This window comes from Mus caroli, unplaced genomic scaffold (genome assembly GCF_978045245.1).
Source record: "Mus caroli unplaced genomic scaffold, Mus_caroli_1 scaffold_17, whole genome shotgun sequence".
NCBI classification, from domain to species: domain Eukaryota; kingdom Metazoa; phylum Chordata; class Mammalia; order Rodentia; family Muridae; genus Mus; species Mus caroli.
Genome location: NW_028227272.1, coordinates 52,954,754 through 52,980,556, shown reverse-complemented (window position 1 = coordinate 52,980,556; position 25,803 = coordinate 52,954,754). Strand labels below are relative to the sequence as shown.

Below are 25,803 nucleotides of genomic sequence, written 5' to 3'. Positions count from 1 at the left end.
CTTGTTTTTACATACTAAATGAGTATAGGGTCTTCCTTTTGCGATTTTCAGACCCTTACATTGCTTAGAATTGTTTTTGCTACTTGTGAGTGTTTTGGTTTCCATATAATTTTTAGGGATTTTTTTTCCCCTAGCTCTGTGAAAAATGTCATGGATTTTGACAGAGATTACACTGAATCTGTAGATTGCTTCTAGTGTCTTCTCCAATTCCTTTATCCAGTCATCCAGGTAGCCTTATCCTCATCCCCACACACCAAGTGTTTACAGGCATACCGTCCACACTTTGCTCCTTTCAAACAACATATACTCCTAAGTCATAGAGATAAAGGACCTTAAAGGAGATAAACTGTTAAAGACTTGATAGAGACGAAGCAAATGTTTTTATTCAAAGTATGTAAAATACATGAACAGAAGACACACAAATTATTAAATCATATACTAGTAATAATTGCATTTTGATCTAAGTTCAAAGATCTAAAGGTTGCAGGTAAAATTTCCCATGGAAGAAATAACATGGTTCCAAATGACAAAGTATTTAAAATGAATGTGTGTTCAAAGTATCACTGAAAAAAAAGAGTGAGCCGGGCAGTGGTGGCGCAGGCCTTTAATCCCAGCATTTGGGAGGCAGAGGCAGAGGCAGAGGCAGGCGGATTTCTGAGTTTGAGGCCAGCCTGGTCTACAGATTGAGTTCCAGGACAGCAAGGGCTACACAGAGAAACCCTGAGAAACCCTGTAGAAGAGGAAGAGGAAGAGGAAGAGGAAGAGGAAGAGGAAGAGGAAGAGGAAGAGGAAGAGGAAGAGGAAGGAAGAAGGAAGAAGAAGAAGGAGAAGGAGAAGGAGAAGGAGAAGGAGGAGGAGAAGGAGGAGGAGAAGAAGGAGAAGGAGGAGAAGGAGAAGGAGAAGGAGAAGGAGAAGGAGGAGAAGGAGAAGGAGGAGAAGGAGAAGAAGGAGGAGAAGAAGGAGGAGAAGGAGAAGAAGTAGTAGTAGTAGTAGTAGTAGTAGTAATAGTAGTAGTTGTTAAATCATTCAGAGGTTCTGTCTGTTAAGAGATAATTGTACTTTGTTTTTTTTCTCTCTCTCAAACATTTTCGTCAAAACCAAACAGAACTACTAGGGCAAGCTAGCGAGCTGGAAGCAACTTCTATGTGACCCAGTGAGGAAAAGTCAGAATAGAATAAAAATACCAAAGCCCAAAGGGAGTGAGACGTTCTAAATCCACAAAATAAACCCGGTTTCAACCCTGCAGCTTCCTGCAGGGGGACACTTTCCAAGTAAGAGATGGGGAGCCCTGCTCCCAGGACAAACCTCCAGCAAAAAATCAGGAGCAATGATTGTCAGTTTGAGTAACTCAGAGGGCAGCAGCTGGCACTACCACGACAGAGAGGAGAGCCTATTGTTAAAACTGAGCTCCCATGGATACCTATAGCCAAGAACCACCACCCGCTAGCACACCTCAGTCTGACCAGATTCTACCAACTGTAATACCAACGTTCCTCAAAATGATTTATAAAACAGAAAAGGAAGCCGGGCGTGGTGGCGCATGCCTTTAATCCCAGCACTCGGGAGGCAGAGGCAGGCGGATTTCTGAGTTCGAGGCCAGCCTGGTCTACAAAGTGAGTTCCAGGACAGCCAGGGCTACACAGAGAAACCCTGTCTTGAAAAACCAAAAAAAAAAAAAAAAAAAGAGAAAAAAAAAATTCTGAGCCAGGCATAGTAACACATAAGTTTAATTCCGGCACTTGGAAGGCAGAGGCAAGGAGATCTCTATGGGTTCAAGTGAGTTCCAGGACAGCCAGAGCTACATTTTTTTTTTTTTTTAAAGAGACCTTGTCTCAGGCTGGAGAGATGGCTCAGAGGTTAAGAGCACTGACTGCTTGCTCTTCCAGAGGTCCTGAGTTCAATTCCCAGCAACCACATGGTGCCTCACAACCATCTGTAATGAGATCTAATGTCCTCTTCTGGTGTGTCTGGAGACAGCCACAGTGTACTCATATAAATAAAATAAATAAATCTTAAAAAAAAAAAAGAAGACAAGAAAATTATCCTTATTGCAAATGACATGATTCTATACTTAAGCTCTAAGAAAAAAAAAAAAAAAACAAAAAAAAAAACAAAAAAAAAAACAAACAACCCAGAATACACTATTAACAAGGATAATGCTGTTCATAGGGCAGCAGAACTAATCCTGTCTAGAAAAACAATTATAAATTCATAAGAAACACACAACACCTGATAATGACCAAAGTTAAACCAAGCAGAGAGAACAAATTCGGCAGTTTATCTTAAAACCTGCTCTGAAATGTTATTATAGAGCCACAGTAACCACCACCACCACCACCACCACCACAGTGCTGGCATACAAACAAGACTCCTGCAGCCTCAATGGCCCAAATGCTGAGCTTTGGGTTTGGAAACAGACCAAGAGAACTGATCTCAGAAAATACAAGTGGAAAGAACTGGTAGAAGCAATAGGAAGAAGACATCTGATGCAGACCTCAATATACATTTATACACTAACAAGTACATTCACCACACACACAAAATTACACATACAAGTACAATAATACAAAATCCCATGCTCCACAAAACAAGATATTAAATAGGTAGCTTCAAAGTATATTTTGCCCTGATGCAATAATGCTCAGTTGTACATTTTTCTCCAGCTGTTTCAACTCCAGAAATAATCCTGCTACAATTCCCTGACCTACGAGGCAGTGGTAGGAAAAGACAGACTGCCTGACAGACGTGGTTGCCTACACCTTCAATCTCAGTGCTTGGGAGGCAGAGGCAGAAAGATCTCTGAGTTCAGAGGCTAGCCTGGTCTATAGGGTGAGTTTGAGGATGAGGAGGAGGATAGCCAGGGCTACAAAGAGAAACAAAACAAAAATAAATGACAGCCTTTGCATAGAGCAGTAGAAGCCTTGCTCTTAATGGGGCCTTTCCCTTGAGAAAACAGGTCTCCATTTTGGCATCAATTCTGTTTGTTTGGAAGATACATAACTATTTATCTTCTAGGATATACTTATTAACAAACAGCAAAAGGTATTAGAAAAAAATCTTACCAGAAAGATCCACAACAGCCTCGTGACTAGAAACTGCTCCTTTCTCAATAAAAAGATCTCGAAAATATTCACTATTAGCTGACAGAACAGACTTATGGGCTTTGTACTCTTCCCCTTCGATTAACAATGTGACATCACAGAACTGGTTAGAAAGTCTCTGCTCATTCAGCTGTTTCAAAACGGCCTGGCAATGCTTTGGAGAAGACCGTTTTACCACTCCTTTGGTGTCAACCTGTCAAAATATATTAGAGATAAGAAGTGTATTACAAATCACCTATATATACCCATTACTTTTAGCAAGCAAGCAAACAATTTATTATTGTTATCTATATACATAAGATACATTACTATTTCCTGCCTTTTTAAAAGACGAGGTTTCCTTATGAAGCTTTAGCTAGCCCTGAACTCATTATGTAGACCAAGTTGCCTCTGCCTCTGCCTCCCAAGTGCTAGGATTAAAGACATGAGCATGTGCCACAGTACCCAGCCACAATGTTTTCCTTGATCCTACAAAACAAAACAAAAAAACCCTCATCTTCCTTTTTGTTGCCTTTTTTTTCTGGTCAAAAATCTGATGTTGTATGACACTAATATAGCCTAGAACAAAACAAATGAGTAAGTAAACAAACACAACCAAAAAAACTAGCCAGGAATTAGGCATGGTTGCACACACCTTAAATTCCAGCACTTGGGAAGCAGAAGCAGGTGGGATCTGAGTTCCAGCTACCCTGGTTTACACAGAAAGTTCAAGGACAGCCAGTGATAAGTAAAGAGATCCTGTATCAGAAAGACCAATAATAAAAACCTAGAAAGAGAGACAGGGCAGTGGCTCAGTTGGTGGAGTGTTTATGTAACCTGTGTGAAGGCCTGGGTTCATCTCAGCACCTCATAAACCACAATCTGTGGAACGTGTCTGAAACCCAGCACTATCAGAGGCAAGAGCATCACTACTTCACCTATGTAGCCAGCTAGTTCAAGGCCAGCATTGGCTACATGATCCAACAAGCAGAAGTCCCAGTTTAAGCAATTTTAACTTGTTATGTGACCCACAGTCTAATTTGGAAAAATATTCTGTATACCTATGTCAATGTATCATTACAATAGGGAGGAGTTAAAATTAGGATACTACTTACAAACACATAGGCTACAACATTAATTGTCAAGAATTATGTTCAATGAAGAGTAACAACTGCTTTACATTTAGCTCATTTAGCTTGTAACACAGTAAACAATTAACATGTCTTAAACAATAAGCTTTACTTTAAACCAGCAGTTCTCAACCTGTGAGTACAGGGGTCCAATATCAGTTATCCTACATAGTAGATAATTCATAACAGTAACAAAATTACAGTTATGAAGTAGCAACAAAAATAATTCTATGGTCAGAGGTCACCACACCATGAGGTGTATTAAAGGGTCGCAGCATTAAGAAGGTTGAGAACCACTACTTTAAACAAATACATTCCTTTCAGCTTCAGTTCCCATAGTAAACAGCTGATATCTTAGATAAACAACAAGAAACTCTGAAGACGGAAAGGAGGCTAGAGAGCGCCACTTACAAACACCAGCTCATGCTTCGATACTGGCTTCTTTTTGGAAGCCTTGGAGGCTGTAGCTGGAGGGGAGGTGAAGTTGCTCAGGTCATCCTCCGACTCATTACTTTCTTCTCCGGAGTCAAGATCCAACCCCAACTCTTCCAACATTTCCGAAGCATCCGATATTGGACGGGAGCGGTCGAGTTTCTCCTGACATTTGCTACACTGTTTTATGTAATCTTTAACTTGCTTTAATATACCTTCAGTCAAAAAACAAAACAAGACAAAAAACAAAATTGACATCAAATTTAAGTGTTCCTACTTGAAGATGATTTATTCATTTTATGTATGAGTTCACTTTCTCTGTCTTCAGACACACCAGAAAAGGACATCAGATCCCATTACAGATGGTTGTGAGCCACCATGTGGTTGCTGGGAATTGAACTCATGACCTCTGGAAGAGCAGTCAGTGTTCTTAACCTCTGAGCCATCTCTCCAGCCCCCAAAAATGTATTATTAATTTAATGTACATACTAATTTATGTTCAGATGTTCATCTAAATATATAAATGTTGGTTTGTTTCCACTTTGAGACAGACTTTTTGTTTATTACCAAGTATACAATTTACTCTGGCATGAGATGATTATATATCCCTGTCCATTTCTGTGTGCATTACAAGGTATCCATGAAATAAACTAGCTACATACTACATAATTGTTTCTGTTAGTTAAGTCTATTGGGAAGGAGAGATAGTTCAGAAGTTAAGAGCACATGAATTCAATTTCCAACCCATCAAGAAGCAGCTCACAACCGCCTGTAACATCAGCTCTAGTGGATCCTTCTTCTGGCCTCTGTGGTAGTGCACACCCACATGGCACATACACATAGAAAAATAGGTTCTTTGGTGTGTTTGTTTGTTTTTTTAGACAGGGTTTCTCTGTGTAGTCTTGCCTGTCCTAGAACTCACTGTGCAGACCAGGGTGGCCTCAAACTCCACCTCCAGGTCCTCCCAAGTGATGGGATTAAAGGTATGTACCACTACCACCACCATCCAGCAAATTAGGTGGGGTTTTTTTTGGTTTTTGGTTTTTGGTTTTTCAAGACAGGGTTTCTCTGTATATCCCTGGCTGTCCTGGAACTCACCCTGTAGACCAGGCTGGCCTCGAACTCAGAAATCAACCTGCCTTTGCCTCCCAAGTGATGGGATTAAAGGCGTGCGCCACCACTGCCTGGCTTAGGTGGGTTTTTTGTTGTTGTTGTTGTTTGGTTTTGTTTTGTTTTTAAAGAAATAAATTTTGCCGAGCAAAACCACTGAGCCATCTCCCCAGCCCTTGTTTTGTTTTTCAAGACATGGAGGGATTCTCTGTGTAGCCCTGTCTGTCTTGAAACTCACTTTGTAAACCAGGCTGGTCTCAAACTCAAGAGTTCCAGCTGGGATTAAAGGTGTACGCTACCATCTATAAAATAAAAACCTATTCTGAACTTATCAGTGCAGTGAATAGATTAATTTTTCTTATAAAATGTATTAACTTTACTATGTGTGCGATTGATTATGCCATAGTATATGTGTGAAAGTCAGAGGACAACTTTCAGAAGTTAGTTCTCTTAGTGAGGGTTCCAGGGACTGAACTCATGCTTTCAGGCTTTGCAGCAAGTGTCTTTATCTTACGAGTCATCTCACCAGCCTAAGAGCAGCGACTTTAAAACCTCTATTTTCTTAAAGGCCACTCCTTTAAAAAAAAAAAAAATTGACTTGTCTTTTATGTGTATGAGTAGTTGGTTTTCTGTATATATGTGTATCACATGTGTGCCTAGTGTGCATGGAGACAATGACAGAATGTTGGTTCTCATGGAATTGGAGATACAGATAAGTATAAGCTACTAGTTAGTGCTAGGAACTGAACCCAGGTCTTCTGCAAGATCAGCAAGTGCTCATAACTGCTTTGTCACCATCTTTCCATCCCCCCAGTAAAAACTCGTATGCATTACAGTTTGTGAAAGTTGAAAATATACTGCATTTGAGGCTGGAGAGATAGGTCAGGTGTTAGGAGCTCTCACTACTCTTGTTTTTTCTTTTTTTAAGATTTATTGATTTATTTTATGTCTGAGTACACTATATCTGTCCTCAGACACAACAGGAGAAGGTGTCTGGATCCCATTGCAGATGGTTGTACTCTTGTAGTCAACGTAGAGATGCATAGTGTTTTTGGAGAGATACTGGAGAAGATAGGTAGGGTGTGGAACGATGATCATATATACCTATTGTATACATGTATACAAAATCCTTCAAAAAACTTTTAAAATAGTAAGGACAGTTGGCGGGATGGCTCCGCAGTTTACAGCACCCACACGGTGGCTTACAACCATCTGTAACAGGATCCAATGCCCTCTCTGACCTTTGTGAGCATCAGGCATATCCATACATAAATACAGACAAAACACATAAATACATCTTAAAATAAAATTTAAAAACAGAGGTATTTGCTGACTGCGTTCACAGGGCTCTAGAGAAACTTCCTCAAAAGTATCTGAATAAGGATGAAAATGGTAAGAAAACCCACGTCCCTGTCTACTACCAAATGTCTGGGAACTATTTTATGACCTTACTCTCAGGCTGAACTCCTAAGAAAATGACAAGATGAAAGTCAGGAGTAGCTCTGCCAATGAAAAATGAAGAAGCCAGATTTTTTTTCCCCTTTGGTTTTTTTGTTTTTTCGAGACAGGGTTTCTCTGTGTAGTCTTGCCTGTCCTGGAACTCACTCTATAGACCAGATGGCCTTGAACTCAGAAATCCACCTGCCTCTGCCTCCCAAGTGCTGCCACCACCGCCCGGCAAGAAGCCAGATTTTTAAAAATCAGATAAAATCTACTTAATTTTGTCTACCCAGTGTTTTCTATTGTTAAGTAACCATATGATTTCTATAAAAATTTCTTTTAAACCAGATGATGGTTTTGATCTTAGCACTCTCGAGGCAGAGGCAGGTGGATCTCTGAGTTTGAGGAAGCCTGATTTACAGAGTGAATTCTGGGATAGCCAGGACAACACTGAGACACCTTGCCTAGAAAAAAAAAAAATAATGATAATAATTTCTTTTAAGAATTATCATATATAAATTTAAATGTTTTGCCCACTCATGCATATGTGCACTATGTGTTTGCCTGGTGCTCACATAAATCAGGAAAAACTCCAACCCCTTAGAAGTGGAGGCACACATGGATGTGAACCACTGAGCAGTGCCAGGAACTGAACCTGGGTTCTCTAACAAATGCTCTTAATCATTGGGCTTTCTCTCTAGCCCCAAAATCTCTTTTGAAAATGCTCAAATATGGCAGAATTTCTCCTCTACCATGCATTTAATCTTCTTTCAATTACTGTTAAGATTTTATGTGATGAGACAAAATACCTCAAAAATAGTGTTTAAATCCCTGTGTGTGTAGGTTCCTATGTGTAAGAGCAATTTTTACCCCTCTGAATTAGACACAATGTCAGTTGTCAGAGACTTTAATAAGAATTATTACTCTGTTCATTCAGAACTCTGATACACTTACTGTTCATCAAAAACAAAATAAAAAGACACCCCCCCTCAAAAAAGGCAAAACAACAACAAAAAAAAACCCAACCCAGCACTAAGCTTGGTGCAGTGGGGCCTACCCGCCTTTAATCCCACTCAGGCAGAGGTAAGAAGATCTCTGTACATTTGAAGCCATCCTGATTCTCATAGAAAGTTCCAGGACAACCAGATCTACAGAGACCCCAGTCACAAAGTAAAATAAAAGATAAAATAACAGCACAGATAAATTAACAGCATAGTATTTTATGAGGACATCATGTAATCACTGCTAAGAGCATGTCTTGAGGAGAAGACAGTGAAGATGACAGCTGGATGCTCTTCTGATGTTTCTCATAAAATAACTACTATCCAATGAGAAACATTTCAACTACATATCGTAAAAATGAGGCTGAGCTATTTTTATCTACATTGTGCATAGTCTGTTTCTTTATGTTGGTGCTCTAAGCATTTGCCAGGCTCTATCTCCCAGGAAATCTCCTTTGACATTTAGGGAAACAAATGATACACTCTTCAATGCAAGTTTCTATATTTTCCCACCAAAGTCCCCTGAGATAGTTCTTTGGATGTCAAGTTACTAATAAAAGATTGTTCATAGAGTATAGAATCAGAGAGAAATAAATTTTACATTGAGCACCCACCATAGCCCAAAAAATTATTTAAAAAACGGGGGCTGGAGAGATGGCTCAGCGGGTAAGAGCACTGACTGCTCTTCCAAAGGTCCTGAGTTCAAATCCCAGCAACCACATGGTGGCTCACAGCCACCTGTAATGAGATATGACACCCTCTTCTCTAGTGTCTGAAGACAGGTACAGTGTATTTATGTATAATGATAAATAAATTAAAAAAACAAAAACAAAAACAAAAAGTGGCTCTGAAGAGAAGATTCAATAGACATCTGAAGATGGAGTCAGTTTTCCAGAGGACCAGTGTTCAATTCCCAGGACCCACAAAGTGGTTCACAACTCCAGGTAATTTCAGCTCCAAGAGATCCAATGTTCTCTCTTCTGGCCTTTGTAAGTACCAAGCACACAAGTGATACAAAGATATACATGCTGGCAAAACACTTATACCTAAAATAAATATTTTCATCAATATTTTTTTAAAGATTTATTTATTTTATTTATATGAATACACTGTAGCTGTCTTCAGAACATACCAGAAGAATACATCAGATTCCATTGCAGATGGTTGTGAGCCACCATGTGGCTGCCTGGAATTGAACTCAGGGTCTCTGGAAGACCTGTCAGTGCTCTTCCACTGAGCCATCTCTCTAGCCCCTTTCATATTATTTTTTTAAATCTAAAACTTTTTAAAGTATCAACGTGATGTCACAAAATTGCACACCTGACTTCTGTGATGGGACAGTTTTATGCAGGCACTAAAATTATTGTTTAAAACTACCTCAAGCTAAGTGTATAAACATAACACACTTTATAAAGCATATATGATCCTTTGTGTTTTATAATAGGGCTGCTTCCTCAAGACATCTCATTATGTGTATACATAATATGTCCTAAATTGAAAACAATTAGAAAACTTGTAGTCTAGCCTGACATAGAAAGAACCACTGTCTCAAATAAAAACAAAACAAAAACTAACAACAACAAAAACCTGTTCCTAAGCACTTCTGTCAAACATCATCCCTTAGTGAGCACTCATTTAATAAAACACCCTGTCAAGTGTCTTGCTCTAGAACAGGGTTTTGTATGTTTTCAAGACAGGGTCTCAGTGTGTAGCTCTGGCTATCCTGGAACTCAGAGATCACAGCCTGTCTGTGTCTCCCAAGTGCTAGGATTAAAGGGACAGCACGAGCCACTATACATGGTCAGGGCTTTTGCTTTTGAACCTTAGTAATATAAATGCTTCAATTTATGATGGGATTATAATCCCAATGATCCCATCATGAATTGAAAATATCCTTAAATGTAATGCATATATAATTCACCCAACCTATCAAACATCAAAGCTGTGTCGTGCACTATAGAGTATTGGACATATACCAGTTATCACCTGCTGACTGGATTATGCTGCATGCATAGAAAGGTTATATTAACATATTCCTACCCTGGGCAGAGGTGGGAATAAAAGAATCATGCAGCAGAGGCAAACAGTACATGAAATTAGTAAAGTGAGACACTGATACTCTGTTTTTTACATTTAGACAAAGGTCTCACTGAATAGAACAGGCTGCCTCTGCCTCATATAAACAATATGCAGCCATGATTCTAGTTTTATTCCTCACAGTTAACATCTTCTTGGAAATTTAATTCAGATTTGGGAGGTGGGGAGGGAGGAGACCAGGCTGGCCTCAACTTTGCAGTGACCCTATGGCCTCTGCCTCTGGAACAATGGGAGTACTGGTATAGGCTTGGCTTAATTCAGGGGTTTGGTGGTGGTGGTGGTGGTGGTTTTTTTTCATTTCACTTAATTTGGTTTTTTGGGGGTTTGTTTGTTTGTTTGTTTTTTGAGACATGGCTAGCTTTGGCTGTACTGGAAACATTCTGTAGACCAGGCTGGCCTTAAACTCAGAGCTCTGCCTGCCTCTGCCTCCCAAGCACTAGGATTGAAAGCATATGCTACCACACACCCAGTTTATTCAGGCATTCTTTACAAATATCAAACAAGTGTTAGGAGGTCATATGAACTGCCAGGGAAGATGGCTAACAGTTTAGAGCACTTGTTGCTCTTTCAGAGGACCAAGGTTTTTGATTCCACGCACCCACGTGGTAGCTCACAACCATTCATAACTCCAGTTCTAGGAATTCCATTTGACCTCTGTAGGCTCCAGGCACACTTTGACATACAAGCAAAACACCTATACACACAAAATTTTGAAATATAAAGAAAAACTGTATGAGAATAAGATAAACCTGTTACCCACAAAGGAATTCTCTAAGGAACAAAAGGACTACCAAAGAGTTCCTAAAACAGGCTTGATGACAAAGTTGGTAAACCTAACAAAAATTAGCATCTAGAACAAATGAGATGACTCAACAAATAAGGCTGCCAGCCCTAGCCTACATGTACATACACATAGCACGTAAAATAGAATTTTAAAAACTTACTAGAAAGATTAGAGGGACTGGCTTGACAGCTCAGTAGTAAACAGTACTTTTGCTCTATCAAATGACCAGAGTTCAATTCTGAGCACCTTCCTGGTGTCAGAAACATCTGTAACTCCAGTTCTGAATCCAATGCCCTTCCCTGACCTTCGTGGGCAGCTGGTGCGCGCACACACACACCCCAAGGAAAACATTCATATACATACATTTTTTTAAAAATTAAAAAGAAAAAAGTCAAGCTTTTCTGCTCTCATCTGCTCTCCAAGGGATCAAACAGTGCTAGGGCCATTATATTCTGCTCCCAAATAATCAATGATTTGGTGGTACAGGTCTGTAATCCCTGCTAGTGAGGCACTCAGATCCTTAACTCAAGGCCGGCCTGAGTAATTTAGTAAGATCTTGCCTCAAATCGAGAAACAATCAATCAATAAACCAGTTGCCTTATCTTTTCTCAACACACACAACTGCGTAACACAGTTCCCGAGGCTATTTTCACAAAGTAAAAAGAACGTTAAAGCATTAGGAAACAGGATCCCTGTCACCGCGATTGGTGCGTCAGGGCTGTAATATCAACACGTGAGAGGCTGAGGTGGGAGGAGTGCCACACTCAAAACAAGAAAAAACATACGACATAAGTGTCATCATTCCTCCTAATAAAACCTCTTATGGTATGTCGGTCCATCTCCCGTGAAAAGGGATCTGGCAGTCTGGAAGGCTGCCTAATGCCCTAAAACCGGGACTCACGGCGACTGCGCCATCATTAGTCCTAATAACCACATTATTCCTTTTTTCTGTGTCGCAGTTGCAGAAACAGACATTTGGACCTAGTCCAATGGCCAAATCCGAGCGGCACTCACTGGGAGACCGCAGCCAGGATTTGGGACAGCTTTTTCTAAGGCAGAAGAGAGCGGGAGAGGGTAGGTCTGCCTAAGCCTCTGCCTCTGCCTCTGGGTCTCCCACCAACCACCAGGGGCCTCAGGGGGCGGGCCCAGATAGGCCGCACCACGCCCTCCACCGCCTGGCCCGGCCCCGAGGGAAGCCCCCGAAGCCCCACCCCGGGCGAGGGTCCGCCCCCAGCCTCCCGGGCCTCCTTCCTGTAGGGGCAGTGCGGCTGCTTTCGCGTCCCCAGCCCGCTCCGCTCCGCTCGGCTCGGCTGGGTCCCGCGGTTGCCGCGCAGCCGAACGGACGCACGCACGCCGCCGGGCTAAGGGCACGGCCCAGTCCCCAGACTTGAGGGCTCGCGGGTGCGCACGCAGGGCCCGGCCGAGCCGAGCCGCCCCCCTCGGCCCGGCGCGCTCACCTCGCCACCAGTAGGTCTTGGACAGGTCGTGCCAGGTCTGGTGCCGGGTGTGGTGGGTGCCCCCGGGGCCCAGATGGGCCGCCTCGATGAGGCCCTGGCGACGCTCCGGCTGCAGCACCACCTCCAGCTCGGCGAAGGTCTTGCGGTGCCGCTGCCGCCGCTGGTAGTAGAGGGTCCCGCCGCGCACGACGTAGCAGGCGGCGGCCTTGCGGATCTTCCGCTTGACATTGCCCTCGGTGCCCGGCGCGTAGGGCTCGCGTTCGTTCGTCAGGTAGCGCAGGATGGCCCGGTAGCTCTCCTCGCTTGACATAGCCGCCGGCAGCGCCCTCGGGGGCGCCTGTCAGTGGTAGGGAGAGGCAGACAGCGCCGCGACTCGGGAGAGGGGCCGCGGCGGCGGCGACCCGGGGAGGAGCGAAGGCGACGCCTGTGGTGGGCGCTCTCTCTCCGAGGGCGCCCGCCCGCCCGCAGCGCGGAGGGGAAGAACCGACGACCTGGTAACCAGGGGGAACTGCACTTCGGCAGCGCGCGGGATCCGCTGGCGACTGACAAAATGGCTGCTGCACCACCGGAAGTGACGCGGGGAGCGGGGCGGGGCCGCCACCCGGATTGGAGCGCGCTTCGGCTCTGCGCTCCCAGGGAGCCGGCGGTGTGACGTCAACACTGCGGGAGGACATGTTGGAATAGGGAACGCGCTCTCTCCGGCAGATACGGGGGTCCTCAGCAGACATCTTAAGTCTTGGCAGGGCCCTCCCCCACCGCCCTCCCTTTCCTTTCCCACGCTCTCTGGAAAGCCACGTGTTTGAGCCGTTCGCTGTTTGTTTCCCAGAGACCCTCCCGGTAAATGGTAACTGAGTTGTTCTGTATACTCTTGAGACTAGCTATACTAGATACCGCCGAGTTTGAAACTGTAGCAATTGATTGCCACTGTCTGAGCCTCTGGGCCAAAGACTGTCGCAGTATTACCGAGCATTAAGTGCTTCAGTGTTACGAATTATCGTCTTAAAAATTATCTCCACCTAGTCAGCCATCAATGGAAAGAGAGGCCCATTGGACTCGCAAACTTTATATGCCCCAATATAGGGGAATGCCAGGGCCAAAAGAATGGGAATGGGTGGGTAGGGAAGTGGGGGGCGCTATGGGGGACTTTTGGGATAGCAGTGGAAACGTAATTGAGGAAAATATGTAATAAAAATATTAAAAAAAAAAATTATCTCCAAACTAAGTAATTTTCTAGAATCATCACCATGGTGACGACTATGCAGGTCCAGATTGCTTAGATGATTAAATAACATGCAACGTAACTCTCAATCCCGTTTCCTTGTAATGCCTGGACGCTTTGTGCTTATTCCTTGAAGCTAGAAAGTTCCAGGCTTCCCAACCCAATGACTTTAGCTGAAGAAGCCATTTTTCTTTTTTCCTGCCTAGAAGACACATACATTATCTATGACGCTTTTAAGTTTGTGGTACCACAGGTAAGGAGCAAGCAGGTGGCAGTGGGCTCAGAAACCAGACAGTGATTAGAGTATTTCCATCATGTATAAAGGAAATGAAGGGTGAAAATGGAGAGCATCTTTCTCCCAAGAGATTCAGATAAAGGTTTGTACAGGGTGTGGCTTCATGACCTTTGTACTTAAAAAAAAAAAAAAAAAGCTTAGATTTTTGAATCAAATCTTGAGAATACACATAAAAAGGATGTTGTAAATACAATTAAGATCCACCTAAGCATTTGCAGGTAACAGGAACTGTTACAGCCAGGCGTGGTGGCCCACTCGGGAGGCAGAGGCAGGCGGATTTCTGAGTCCCGAGGCCAGCCTGGTCTACAAAGTGAGTTCCAGGAGAGTGAGTTCTAGTATACGGAGAAACCCTGTCTCAAAAAACCAAAACCCAGGAACTGTTACTAGTTTTTTTCTTTAATCAGACTTTGCTAAGAAAAGCCAAACTTTAAACTTGTGTCCTTGCAAAGGCCTACATTCCATGTACTAATTTTTTTACACAAGCTAATGGTTGGGAAAAAGATCTTGTTACTAGACTAGTCTCAAACTTAACAACCCTCATACCTCAGATTTTTAATATTTTATGTATGTGAGTGCATGGTCACGGTCTTCAGACACACCAGAAGAGGGCTCCCAATACAGATGGTTGTGAGCCACCATATGGTTGCTGGGAATTGGAACTCAGGACTTCTGTTAGAGCAGTCAGTGGTGCTCTTAACCACTGATTTCATCATACAACCAAGATGGCCTTGGACTTCTGAGGTCTTCAGTTTACAGGCAGACCCTATAATACTCAATCCCACTTGAAAGAAAACTCAAAATGTTATATGGCTTTGTAACTCTTAGCCCAGAAAACAATATCTAAGCAATATTACAACTGTAATCAAAGCACTCTTAATAGGAAGATATGACGGAGTTTAAGGCCAGAATAGGCCAGAATGTCTCTTTATCCTTCCCTAAAAAAAAAAAAAGGGTGTATGTGTGTGTAGTGACACCATGCCTTTAATCTCAGTACCCAGGAGGTAGAAGCTGGTTAATTTCTTGAGAATTTTAGGCCAGTGACAGTGAAATCTAGTTTCAACAGAAAAACGTCCAGCAGCATGTGTAGATACACTCCTATATAAAATACTGCAGGCGGCAAGACAATCTTGAGGCTCCAGGTCTTGACTCTTAAACCACGACACAGCAGTGGTCTTCACTGAAGGTCTTCATGGGGGAGCAGACTGAATAGTTCTAAACTAGCTGCTAATGGTGATGTTCTAAGTGATGAGTTAAGCAGTTACATGGAACCAAGGCTGGCCTTCAACGCATCGCTCCCAAGTGCTGGCATCATAGCTATACTCCAAACACAGCTCACAACCGCATCACTTTGTTTGCCATCTTCAGCTGACATATTAGGAGGCATTGTAGCTCAAATGTCCTGAACTCAAGATCTGCCTCCTGAGTGCTAGATTAAGTGTGTGTGCCACCACACACATGAGAAATAAACATTTTTAGCTGGAGATTGGACCTAGGAACTCAAGTCAAGCAAAGCATACAGTCTGTGGCTAAAATGCCCCGCCCCAAGTAAGAATACATGCTTTTGTTGAGGAAAAAAAAAAAAATCACTCAGCACCACCTAGAGTTAAAGATAGATCTTTATTTCCAACTCTGATCTACCACACTAGCGTTTCCCACCAACTCTGGGGGCAGAGACCTTCACAGGCTTCACAATCTTTTGTTTAGGTGCTGCCTTTGTGGGGGCCTGCAAAAAAAAAAAAAAAAAGAAGTCACATCACTTATTCAATGGGACTGTCACCTTGCCCTTACTGTTCAGTCTTTACATACCTTCCATTGTCTTAATTTAACTGTGTTATCAATGTCAAAGTAACTCATTTTTAAATTTCACTTCCACCATATAATATTGTTACAGATTGGACAGTAAGATACAACGTGGGATCCTGAAGGACATCTAGGCTAGATTTGATCCTGTCTCCACAATTCAAGTGCTGGGACTGGGGGCTCACTCTACTTTGCACAGCCATTTAAGAATGATATATTTTGATTTGGTGCAAGGCACACCACAGCACACTTGTAGAGATCATAGACAACTGTGGGAATCAGCTCTGCTACTACCATATTGTTCTTGACGATCAAACTTCAGATACCAGGCAACAGGTGCCTTTACCTGCTGAGCCAACTTGTTGGCGCAGAATTTTTTTAAATCTTTATTCCACTTGCAGGGGCAGAGGTAGAGTGCTACAGGTGTTCTTTACGTTCACCTTACAGGTCCCCAAGACCAAATTAGGGCCGTACAAACCGCCTTGACTAGCAGCCATTTGCCCACTCAAGAATGAAAACTGACATTCATTCTCTGGCTTTCTTGAGACCAGGTCTCTGTGTAGCCCTGGCTGCCTTCCTCTGCTCCCAAGAGTGGTGGGTGAGTCACCACCGCCTAGCTCTGGCTTTACATTTTTAACTCCTAGAAGAGGCTGGGTACACTCATACTGTTGCAGCATTACTCAGAGTATACAATTACCTTAAAACAATGTCTAAAACACAAAAGCCAAGCCGAGGACACAGGGATACACACTCATAGCACTAGCTAGGCAGCAGGATTGTTCTTAAGACAAGTCTGGTTGACAGTTCCAAGCCAGCCTCTGTCATATCTCATTTCACAAAAAGAAACCCACTTAAAAAAAAAAAAGCAAAGGCAAAGCTAGCTTTAATTTCCCCTCTCTAACACATCTAAAATTAAAGCTCACTAGAAACCAGAGATGCAACCATTTCCAATAGAAACTTGAACCTGCACTTTGCTAACCCTTGCCTTAAGGATAAAATTTCTTATTTTAAGAAACCCAAGAACATCCCCATAGTTACCTTGGCAGCAGCCATTGCTGTCTTCTTTGATGCCTGCTTAGCCTTTTTTGCTTCCTTGGCAGCCCTGTAGTGTCATATAAGTAACATTAAGCAAGACACTTTACTCTTTAAGAACACAACTTATTGGTATGAAGCTAGAGCTTTAGACAAGTGGGATCATCATAAATTCTTTCTCCCTATCTACAAATAAAATCCAAAATCCAGTCAGGAACGATAGCACACGCCTACAATTATATAGATGGTGAAACCGTGGCAATTACAACCCAATTCCAAAGACAACCAGGGTTTTACTGGGAGAGCTTGGCAAAGAACCCCACCAAAACAAACAAAAACAGATCCTAAGAACTGCTGATAAATTCCATTATCCAAGTCAGCTAAACATAATAAACTATACAGTAACTACTGAAGTTTAGCAATTTAGAGTATATGCTTGTATTATGCTTCTACCAACCAACAGTGCCATGATGAGACTGGGTTTCTGTAAAGTCTGGCCCACAGCTGAAAGGTTGAGGTAGAGCAATCCTTACCTGATAGCCTGCTCTCGCTGGGCTTTCCTAACCTCTGGTTTCTGATTCCTCTTGGCCATTATATCAGCAAGAGATGCACCAGTGATGGCTCGTTGGAATTTGACTGCACGGCGGGTTCTTTTCTTTTGAATTTCTTCCTACAAAGCAAAGACTATGATTTATTAACCTTACTCAATGAAGTAAAAATTAAAGTCAGAGAACTTTATTGAGAGGGAGGCGTTCTGGGACAGGTTTTCTCTTTATAGTCCTGGAACTCTGTAGTCCAGGCCAAACTCTGCTGCCCCCAAGTGCTGGGATTAGAGGTGTGCATGCAAGACCACACCCAGCCCCTTGGTCAGAGAGCTCTTAAATTTCATACTCAAGAAGTTAATTCAGGCCAATTATATAAAATAAACATTGCTTTCCAGGTTATGAGCTGTTTTAGGCTTGTATCACAAAGACCAGTTTTGCTACTAAAAAGGGACAAAAATCTTGACCTTTCAAGCAGAATGGCCCACTTAGGGAGTTGGATGGTACTTTAAAGATAATTTTAGGGCCAGGTGTGGTAGCACACACCTTTAATCCCAGGCAGAGGGGCAGGTGGATCTCTGAGTTCGAGGCCAGCCTGGTCTACAAAGTGAGTTCCAGGACAGCCAGGGCTACAGAGAAACCCTGTCTTGAAAAAACAACAAAAACTGGCTGCTCTTGCAGTGGATGCAGGTTCTGTTCCCAGCACCCAGATAGTAGGTCTAGTACCAAAAGATCTGACATTGTTTCTGACACCTGGCAGATACCAAGCATATACATGGAGCACTTACAAGCATTCATGCAAACATTCACACACAGAAAATAAATCCAAAAGCAAAACATTATTAACATTAAAACGCTTTAGCAAGACTGCTTAGACTTAACCTTCTAGTCGAAAAGGAAAATTTACTAGATTGTCTTACATTAGAAAAATAACACAATTTGTTTCATGATTTCTCCAAATTCTTCTTACAACAATTAACTCTCCATCGCTCTCTCCTTATATTTCAGTCTTTATTACTCTGCCTATTTTCGGTACCTCATAAAAGTGAAACTATATAGTCATCCCTTGGTGTAGCTCAATGGTTCAAAAAAACCTATGGTCTCACCCCTTTGGGGCTTAAAGAACGTTTCACAGTGCTCTCCTAACACTATCAAACAATAGTCATTGGTTTAAAGTAACAGTTAATTGGCTTTGGGCCCTTCACTGGGGCCACATATCTTAATATCTGATACTTACAATTCATAACAGAAGCAAAACTAGTTATGAAGTAACAATGGATCCACTTTACGGTTGAGGTGGAACATATGGGTCATAGCATTAGGAAAGCTGAGAACCATAGCTCTAACCTATTTCTTCAGTCTAATGCTGGCTGTTTCTCTCCCTTTAGAGGGGGAAATATCCCAATACATTATATTTATGGCTGAGTACCCCTAACCAAAATTTTGGGTCTTTGAGGAACAATCAACAATCACCGCAAACTGAAAATTCCACATTTGGTTTCATTAAAGGGGTTGCTGTCAAATATTGGGTCTGGGAATGTTGCTTTTTTAGAAAATAACTTTCAGGGTAGAAGAGAAATGGGGCTGCTTTTTAGAGTTGGGTCCTGTCACCAAAATATTCATTAAAAAATATATAGATAGATATATTTAATTTTAAGCATTCAACTGATTTTAACCACCTTTTTTGGAGATAGGATTTTACTTTGTAGCCTTGGCTGGCCTCAAAGTCAATTCTCGAAGGGCGGTGGTGGCGCACGCCTTTAATCCCAGTACTTGGGGGGCAGAGGCAGGCAGATTTCTGAGCTGGAGGCCAGTCTGGTCTACAGAGTGAGTTCCAGGACATCCAGGGCTACACAGAGAAACCCTGGCTCGAGGAAAATAAAAAAAAAACAAAAACAAAAAACCAAAACCAAACAAAAAGTCAATTCTACTGCCTCAGCATTCCAAGAGTTCGATAGCAGATTTGTTGGGTACCTGCTTTCAATACTTAGAATGGAATTGCCAGATGTTAAGAACTCAAAAAAATTTTTTAACAGTTGTCAACCTGATCTATGAGTAACCCTGTCTAAAAAAACAAATAACATTGAGTTAATTAAAAGGTTTACAACAGCTGTATCATTTTATTCTAGGATTTGTTTCTCTACATCTTCACACCTCTAAGATTCCCTCCCCCCCATTTATGCATCCAAAAGGATCTACTAAATATAATTCATCTTTCTTTTCACTAACTCTGTACTACGTGCTTTGCTTTGGGAAACAAGGTCTTATGTAGCCTAGGCTGCCTTTGAACTACTGATCCTCCTGCTTCTACCCCCCAGACATTGGCATTACATGAGTGGGCCACCATGCCCACTTAACATACTTCACATCTGGGACCACTGTTTACTATAATACCCAGCTAGAATCTACTTAACGAGGCTCACACATGCCAAGCCAAACTATTAGCTGTTGTCCTAGCACCACACCTCCACCCAGAGCAACACCTACCATCCCCTAAGAGCCTCTTCAACCCAAAATGAAGCTTACAGAGAGGAATCCTTTCAAATGTCAACACACAGCTTGGAAGGCTATGGTACACAAGGCCACACTAACAAGTTGTTACTCTGTCTGATGGTTTAGTTCAAGAGCACACTGCACAGTTTTGTCTAAACAAAATTTAACCTGGCAAAATCTGACAGTGTAATTTTAAAGCTGTATTCCACTTACCGACTGCCCTTTCTTGTGTTTTCTTCTGTAGAGGACAGTCCAGTTTATCTGCCGAGGATTCCTTTTGGAAAGGAATGCGGACTCACATTTTGCATTAAGAAACTGGAAAACCTGCAGTTAACAAATTCATGTTCAAATTAGTCATCCTTTTACACAAAGTAGAGACTGAAGTCCTTCTACAGCTTTACTTCCCTCTTCTCGTTATATAAATATACAAAGGAGGCAAGAGAAATGACATGGTGGCATCAATGCTACAATCTTCTCAGGAGCCGAAAAATCTAAACTAGTCGAAAAGGGTAGGGTGGCGCTAAACTCAAAGAAATCTGGCTCTGAGCCCTCTCAGACTCCTAAAGACCTGAAGCCCATTTCCCTTTCCCATTAGTTACATACAGCACTCATTTACAGCCTGGTTCACACCCCATCCACATTCCCTCAAGTTTCCCATCCCACACGCGGTCCCCGGGGCCTTCGCGAGACAGAGGACCGTTCTTCCACTCCCAGCGTCCCGAGCCGCGCTCGGCCCAGCCGGCCTTTACCTTCCCGTCGGTCCTGGCGTAGCGCCGCCCGTGTCCCGGGTAGATCTTGTACCCGCTGAAACTGCACAGCTCGACCCTGGAAGGAAAAGGCGAAGCTCGTTAGTATGTGCGCTGCAAAAAGGAGCCATCCCCGGGAGCTCGGCCTCAGGATGGAGGCGGATTGGGACACCGGGCGCCCGCTTACTTCATGGTGATAGATGTCGGCCTGCCGGGGGAAAGATGGCGAAGAGAAAGAAAGAATCATGGGAAAACACCTTATAGGGCAGAGGGAGAGAATCTCCTCCCTAAATTCCCTTCCTTGACCCCGGCGCCCAGGGATGATGTCACTTCCGAGCGCCCAGTCTGTTTCCTAGCAACAGCTTTCTTCCTAAATTATTGGCCCGGAGTGGGTTTGAGGGGTTCGTTTAAGGTCTAAATTGGTTCTTGGCTTGGGTTCTGTGCCATTTTATTTTCTCCAGGCTAGTGTTCTAGAATCTAAAACCAGCATTTCGCAGGAATTAATAAACAAGAGACAAGGATGTTCTACGTGTCTTTCCTCCTCTTACGAAGCCGCAGACCAGTATCTCCCAGGTAAAACCTGAAGGTCACATTTTGCATTTGGTTTTGGATTATTCCTTGAAACAAAAATAAATCGTAGCGGCCGACAGTGTGGCCCAGGTATTGCACGAGTGGTACGCAAAATCCTGAATTAAATCTTCGCCTCCAAAAAATATTAGAGCCCGCCACTGTGGGGCAAGCTTTTAATCTCAGCTCTGAGACGCACTCACAGGCTGGTCTGCATGGTAGTAAGAGTTCCAACGGTACATACATCGAAAACTGAAAATAATTAATCACTAATTCAAATAGATTGCCAACACTTGTAATACGAGCACTCAGGAACTAAGGCGGGACTACCACAAGTTTGAGACCAGCCTTGGTTACAGTGTGAGACCCTGTCTCAAAACCTGAAGTTACGAGTTGGAAAGCTGAGCAGGTTAAGAATACATACAACTATTGAAGAGGACCAGAGTTCAGCCACCTGTAACTCCAGCTAGCTGCCTGACCCCGAACTCATGAGTGTACTTACACACACACACACACTCACAGGCAAAAAAGAAAGAAAGAAAAGAAAGAAAGAAAAGAAAAGAAAAGAAAAGAAAAGAAAAGAAAAGAAAAGAAAAGAAAAGAAAAGAAAAGAAAAGCTATACTAGCCAGTCGGTGGAGGCACACTTTTAATCCCAGAAGAGTCAGGCTGGCCACTAAGACTTTGAGGCCAGCCTCGCCCACAGGGAGTGGCAAGACAGCCAAGGCTACACACAGACCTTGTCTCTAAAAACCAAAAATAAAGGAAAAGAAAAGTTATTTTATGGGGCTGGAGAGATGGCTCAGCAGTTAGGAGCGCTGGCAACTCGTCCAAAGGACCTGACTTCAATTCCCAGTACCCAGATGGCAGCTCAACTGTAAATCCAGTTCCAGGGGATCTGGCACCTTCTCCTAGACATACATACAGGCAAAACACCAATGAATGCAAAAATAAATCTTAAGAAGAAAGAAAAGCTATTTTAGGGCCTGGAAAGATGGTTCAGCTTGTAAGAGCACTTATTGAATTAGTAGAGGACTGGCATTAGACATGGTCCAACATACACTTGGTGGCTCACAACAGATGGTTTTCCAGTTCCAGGAAACCGAGCTGGGTCTTCTGATCTCCAATGACCACACAGTGCCACATGGTGTACACACGTACAGCTAGCCAAAACATTCAGACACAGAAAGTCAGATGAAATTTAAAAATTAAAAAAAAAAACTTTTAATTAAAAAAAAACTATTTTAAAGAACTTCTGGATACTTGGCAGGCAGAGATGGGCAGATCCCAGAGTTTAAGGACAGCCTGGTCTACAGAGCAAGTTCTAGGATTACCAGGGTCATGTGTAGCCTGTCTCAAAAACAAAACAACAAAAACCTGGAAATGTAGTCCCCATAGAGAAGCTCAGGTGAGGACAGATGGGAACTTGGGATGGGACATTCTCAGTGAGGGAAAGAGATATGGCAGGAGCCAGCTGATGGATTTTGTGGAAGGCTGCCAACTCTGTTCTAAATCACTGCTTACTGAAACAAATATAGTGGTTAATATTTTCTATTTTTATAAGCAACTCACAATGTTCTGTAAGTGGGTAGTTGAGAAATGGGTGAGCAATTTTAAGAATGCTGTTTGTTATGCAAGATGGTACCTTGGGGTTTTTGAATCAGGAGGATCAGGATCAAGACCACCCTCTGCTACACAGTCTGAGGTCAGCCTAGGAAGCATGAGACCCCTCCTCAGAAATTGAAAGGTGGAAGTTGGGGAGATGGGTCAGTGGTTACAAAGTGCTTGCTATGAAAGCACTTGGACCTGGTTCAGAGGCCTAGCACTCAGTAAAAGCCAGTATGGTGGAATGTACATGAATTTCAGCACTGGGGATGCCGACACAGGAGGATCTGAGAGATTGGTTGGCCAGTCAGTCCAGCTCCAGGTTCAGTGAGACACTCTGTGTCCCAGTTAGGTTTTTTTTTTGTTTTTTTTCTGGTTTTTCGAGACAAGGTTTCTCTGTGTATCTCTGGCTGTCCTGAAACTCACTTTGTAGACCAGGCTGGTCTTGAACTCAGAAATCCACCTGCCTCTGCCTCCTGAGTGCTGGGATTAAAGGTGTGTGCCACCACGACCGGCTCCCAGTTAGTTTTAACCTAGACACTTGAGAGGTGTTTCCCAGATCAGACCATCTTCAGGACATGCCTAGAGCTATTTTCTTATTTGCTAGTTGATGGAGGAGGGCCTAGTCAGTACATGGTGTGCAACACTGTTCCATGATTCTCCTGAGCTGTCTATGAAAGCTGGCTGAGAGCTGGCTAGAAGGCAGTATCCTACACAGTTTCTATTGTACCTTTTTGGCTGTGAAATGAGTTCCTCAGTAGGAGGTAGTGCTTTGTGCAATAGCAAGCAGATGTGCTTCCACGTAACCACTGAATTCTGTCCCTCCCTTCTGTCAATGATGGATTGTAAGCTGAAATAAACTCCTTCCTTCCTTGAGTTTCTTTTGGTTGTTGTATTTGACATGGCAAAAGAATAAAAATAAAATCCCCTGCCTCAGAAAAGGAGGCATAGAGGGCTGGTGATATGGCACTCTCTGCCAAGTCTGACAACCCTCATTGGGTTCCTGGAACCCACATGGTGTAACGAGAAAACCAACTCCTAGAAGCTGCCCTCTGACCTCCACGTGCGTGCCTTCACACACATGCTCTGTTTTACCAACAACAAATAAACAAAATGTAAAATTCCAACAGAGGCAGGCTGGTCTCTGTGAGTTCAAAGCCAGCCTGGTCCAGTTCCAGGACAGATAGGAATACATACATACATACATACATACATACATACATACATACATACATGCAGAGAAATAAAAAAAAACTAACTAACTAACTAAGTGGGCTGGAGAGATGGCTCAGCGTTTAAGAGCACTGACTGCTCTTCCAGAAGTCCTGAGTTCAATTCCCAGCAACCACATGGTGGCTCACAAACATCTGTAATGGGCTTTGATGCCCTCTTCTGGTGTGTCTGAAGACAGCTACAGTGTACTCATAAATATATAAATAATTTTTTTATTAATTAATTTATTTATTTTGGTTTTTCGAGACAGGGTTTCTCTGTATAGCCCTGGCTGTCCTGGAACTTACTCTGTAGACCAGGCTGGCCTGGTCGAACTCAGAAATCTGCCTGTCTCTGCCTCCTAAATGCTGGGATTAAAGGTGTGTGCCACCACTGCCCTGCAAATAAATAAATCTTTAGAAAAAAAAAATCTAAATATTTTTGAGGCCAACCTGTTCTACAAATCTAGTTCCAGGACAGCAAGGCTGCACAGAGAAACCCTGACTCAGAAACCAAAAACCAAACCAAACCAAACCAAACCAAAACAAACAAACAACACCCCCCCCAAAAAAGACAAAAACAAAAAGCACCCCCGCCAAAAAAAACCAACCAAACAAAAAACAAGTCAAATCACCAACAAGAAAACAAAATTACAGCAACAACAAAAAGCATAGTAACTCATAGCAACTGCTAGTTGGGAGCTAGTTGGTAGAGGCAGTGATTTGGTAGGGAAGGCATTTTCTGTGTTAATGGTAATATTCTACATTTTGATGGGGTCTGGGATAATTATAGTTTGTGTAAACTTGGGAAATTTTCATTTAAAAATTTATCCATTTTGCACTATACAACTTTTACTTCCAAGTGTTATAAGGGGTCTTTTAGTTCTTTTCTGCAAGAAAAGAATTGGTTCAGGAAACAGTTAAAATAGACTTTTATTTAACCTTGCAAAGCCAGCAGTTTATTTAACCAGGCAAAGCAAGCACTCCAAAGGCAGATTGGTGCAGAGGAGGAGGGAGGGAGGAAAGGGTGTGGTGAGTGTCAGCCCAGAGAGTTGAAAGTTGTAAACACACAGAGAAGGGTGGGAGGAGAGGGAGAGAGAGAGAGAGGGAGAGAGGGAGAGAGGGAATTTCTTGAATATTTACAAGATGGATGGCTATTGAGAGCAAAGTAATGTTGTTCCCTTTTGCAGATCAGAATGGACCCGACTCCCTTTGACAGTGTTTGTCTTCCCCTGTTCATCTGGAAATGCCAATGACAGTGGGGATGGTGGGCAGTAACTGGACACACATGTTTTCTCACTGTACACACGTGCTTAGTGTTTTTATGTGGCAGGAACCATCAGAGATAGCACTAAGATACAACTGTGGGGGTTTTGTTTGTTTGTTTGTTTGTTTGTTATATCTAATATTTTAAAAGTTTTGGAGATGTGCCTATTTACCATGTAAGGGTATCTTGCCTGCATGTATATCTATATACCATATGCATACAGTGCCCAAGAAAGCATTTGATCCCCTGGAACTGGGGTTTCAGACAGTTGTGAGCCACCATGTGTGTGCTGGGAATCCAACCCCTGTCCAGAAGAGCAGCCAGCGCTCTCATCCACTGAGCCATCTTCAGCCCTATTTTATTTTTATTATCTTATCTTGAGACCTGCGTGTCCTTGGAGCTCAATATGTAGAACAAGGTGACCCTTCCTCTACCCCTGCCTCCCTAGTTCTGGCATTCAAGGCCTGTACCACCTTGCCTGCTTTTTGGTTTTTTGC

General features: G+C 42.8%; 2 protein-coding genes across 2 annotated transcripts in view; both read right to left on the bottom strand.

Annotated features, from left to right (window-relative positions):
* Zbtb11 (zinc finger and BTB domain containing 11) overlaps positions 1 to 13,086 on the bottom strand; it is a 32,406-nt gene extending 19,320 nt beyond the window's left edge. The window contains exons 1-3 of the mRNA XM_021184538.2: positions 12,532 to 13,086; positions 4,622 to 4,857; positions 3,063 to 3,294 (exon numbers count right to left, since the gene is read on the bottom strand). Coding sequence (XP_021040197.1) covers positions 3,063 to 3,294; positions 4,622 to 4,857; positions 12,532 to 12,841 — 778 coding nt within the window. The 5' untranslated portion in view covers positions 12,842 to 13,086. The remainder of the gene's footprint in view (positions 1 to 3,062; positions 3,295 to 4,621; positions 4,858 to 12,531) is intronic.
* A 2,557-nt stretch (positions 13,087 to 15,643) lies between these two features.
* Rpl24 (ribosomal protein L24) lies at positions 15,644 to 20,979 on the bottom strand. The gene is made up of 6 exons (XM_021185025.3): positions 20,846 to 20,979; positions 20,662 to 20,737; positions 20,126 to 20,236; positions 17,411 to 17,547; positions 16,884 to 16,947; positions 15,644 to 15,768 (listed from the first exon to the last, which is right to left on the bottom strand). The coding sequence occupies exons 1-6, from the start codon at positions 20,848 to 20,850 to the stop codon at positions 15,688 to 15,690; spliced, it is 474 nt and encodes a 157-aa protein (XP_021040684.1). The 5' UTR covers positions 20,851 to 20,979; the 3' UTR covers positions 15,644 to 15,687.
* Between the last annotated feature and the right edge of the window lie 4,824 nt (positions 20,980 to 25,803).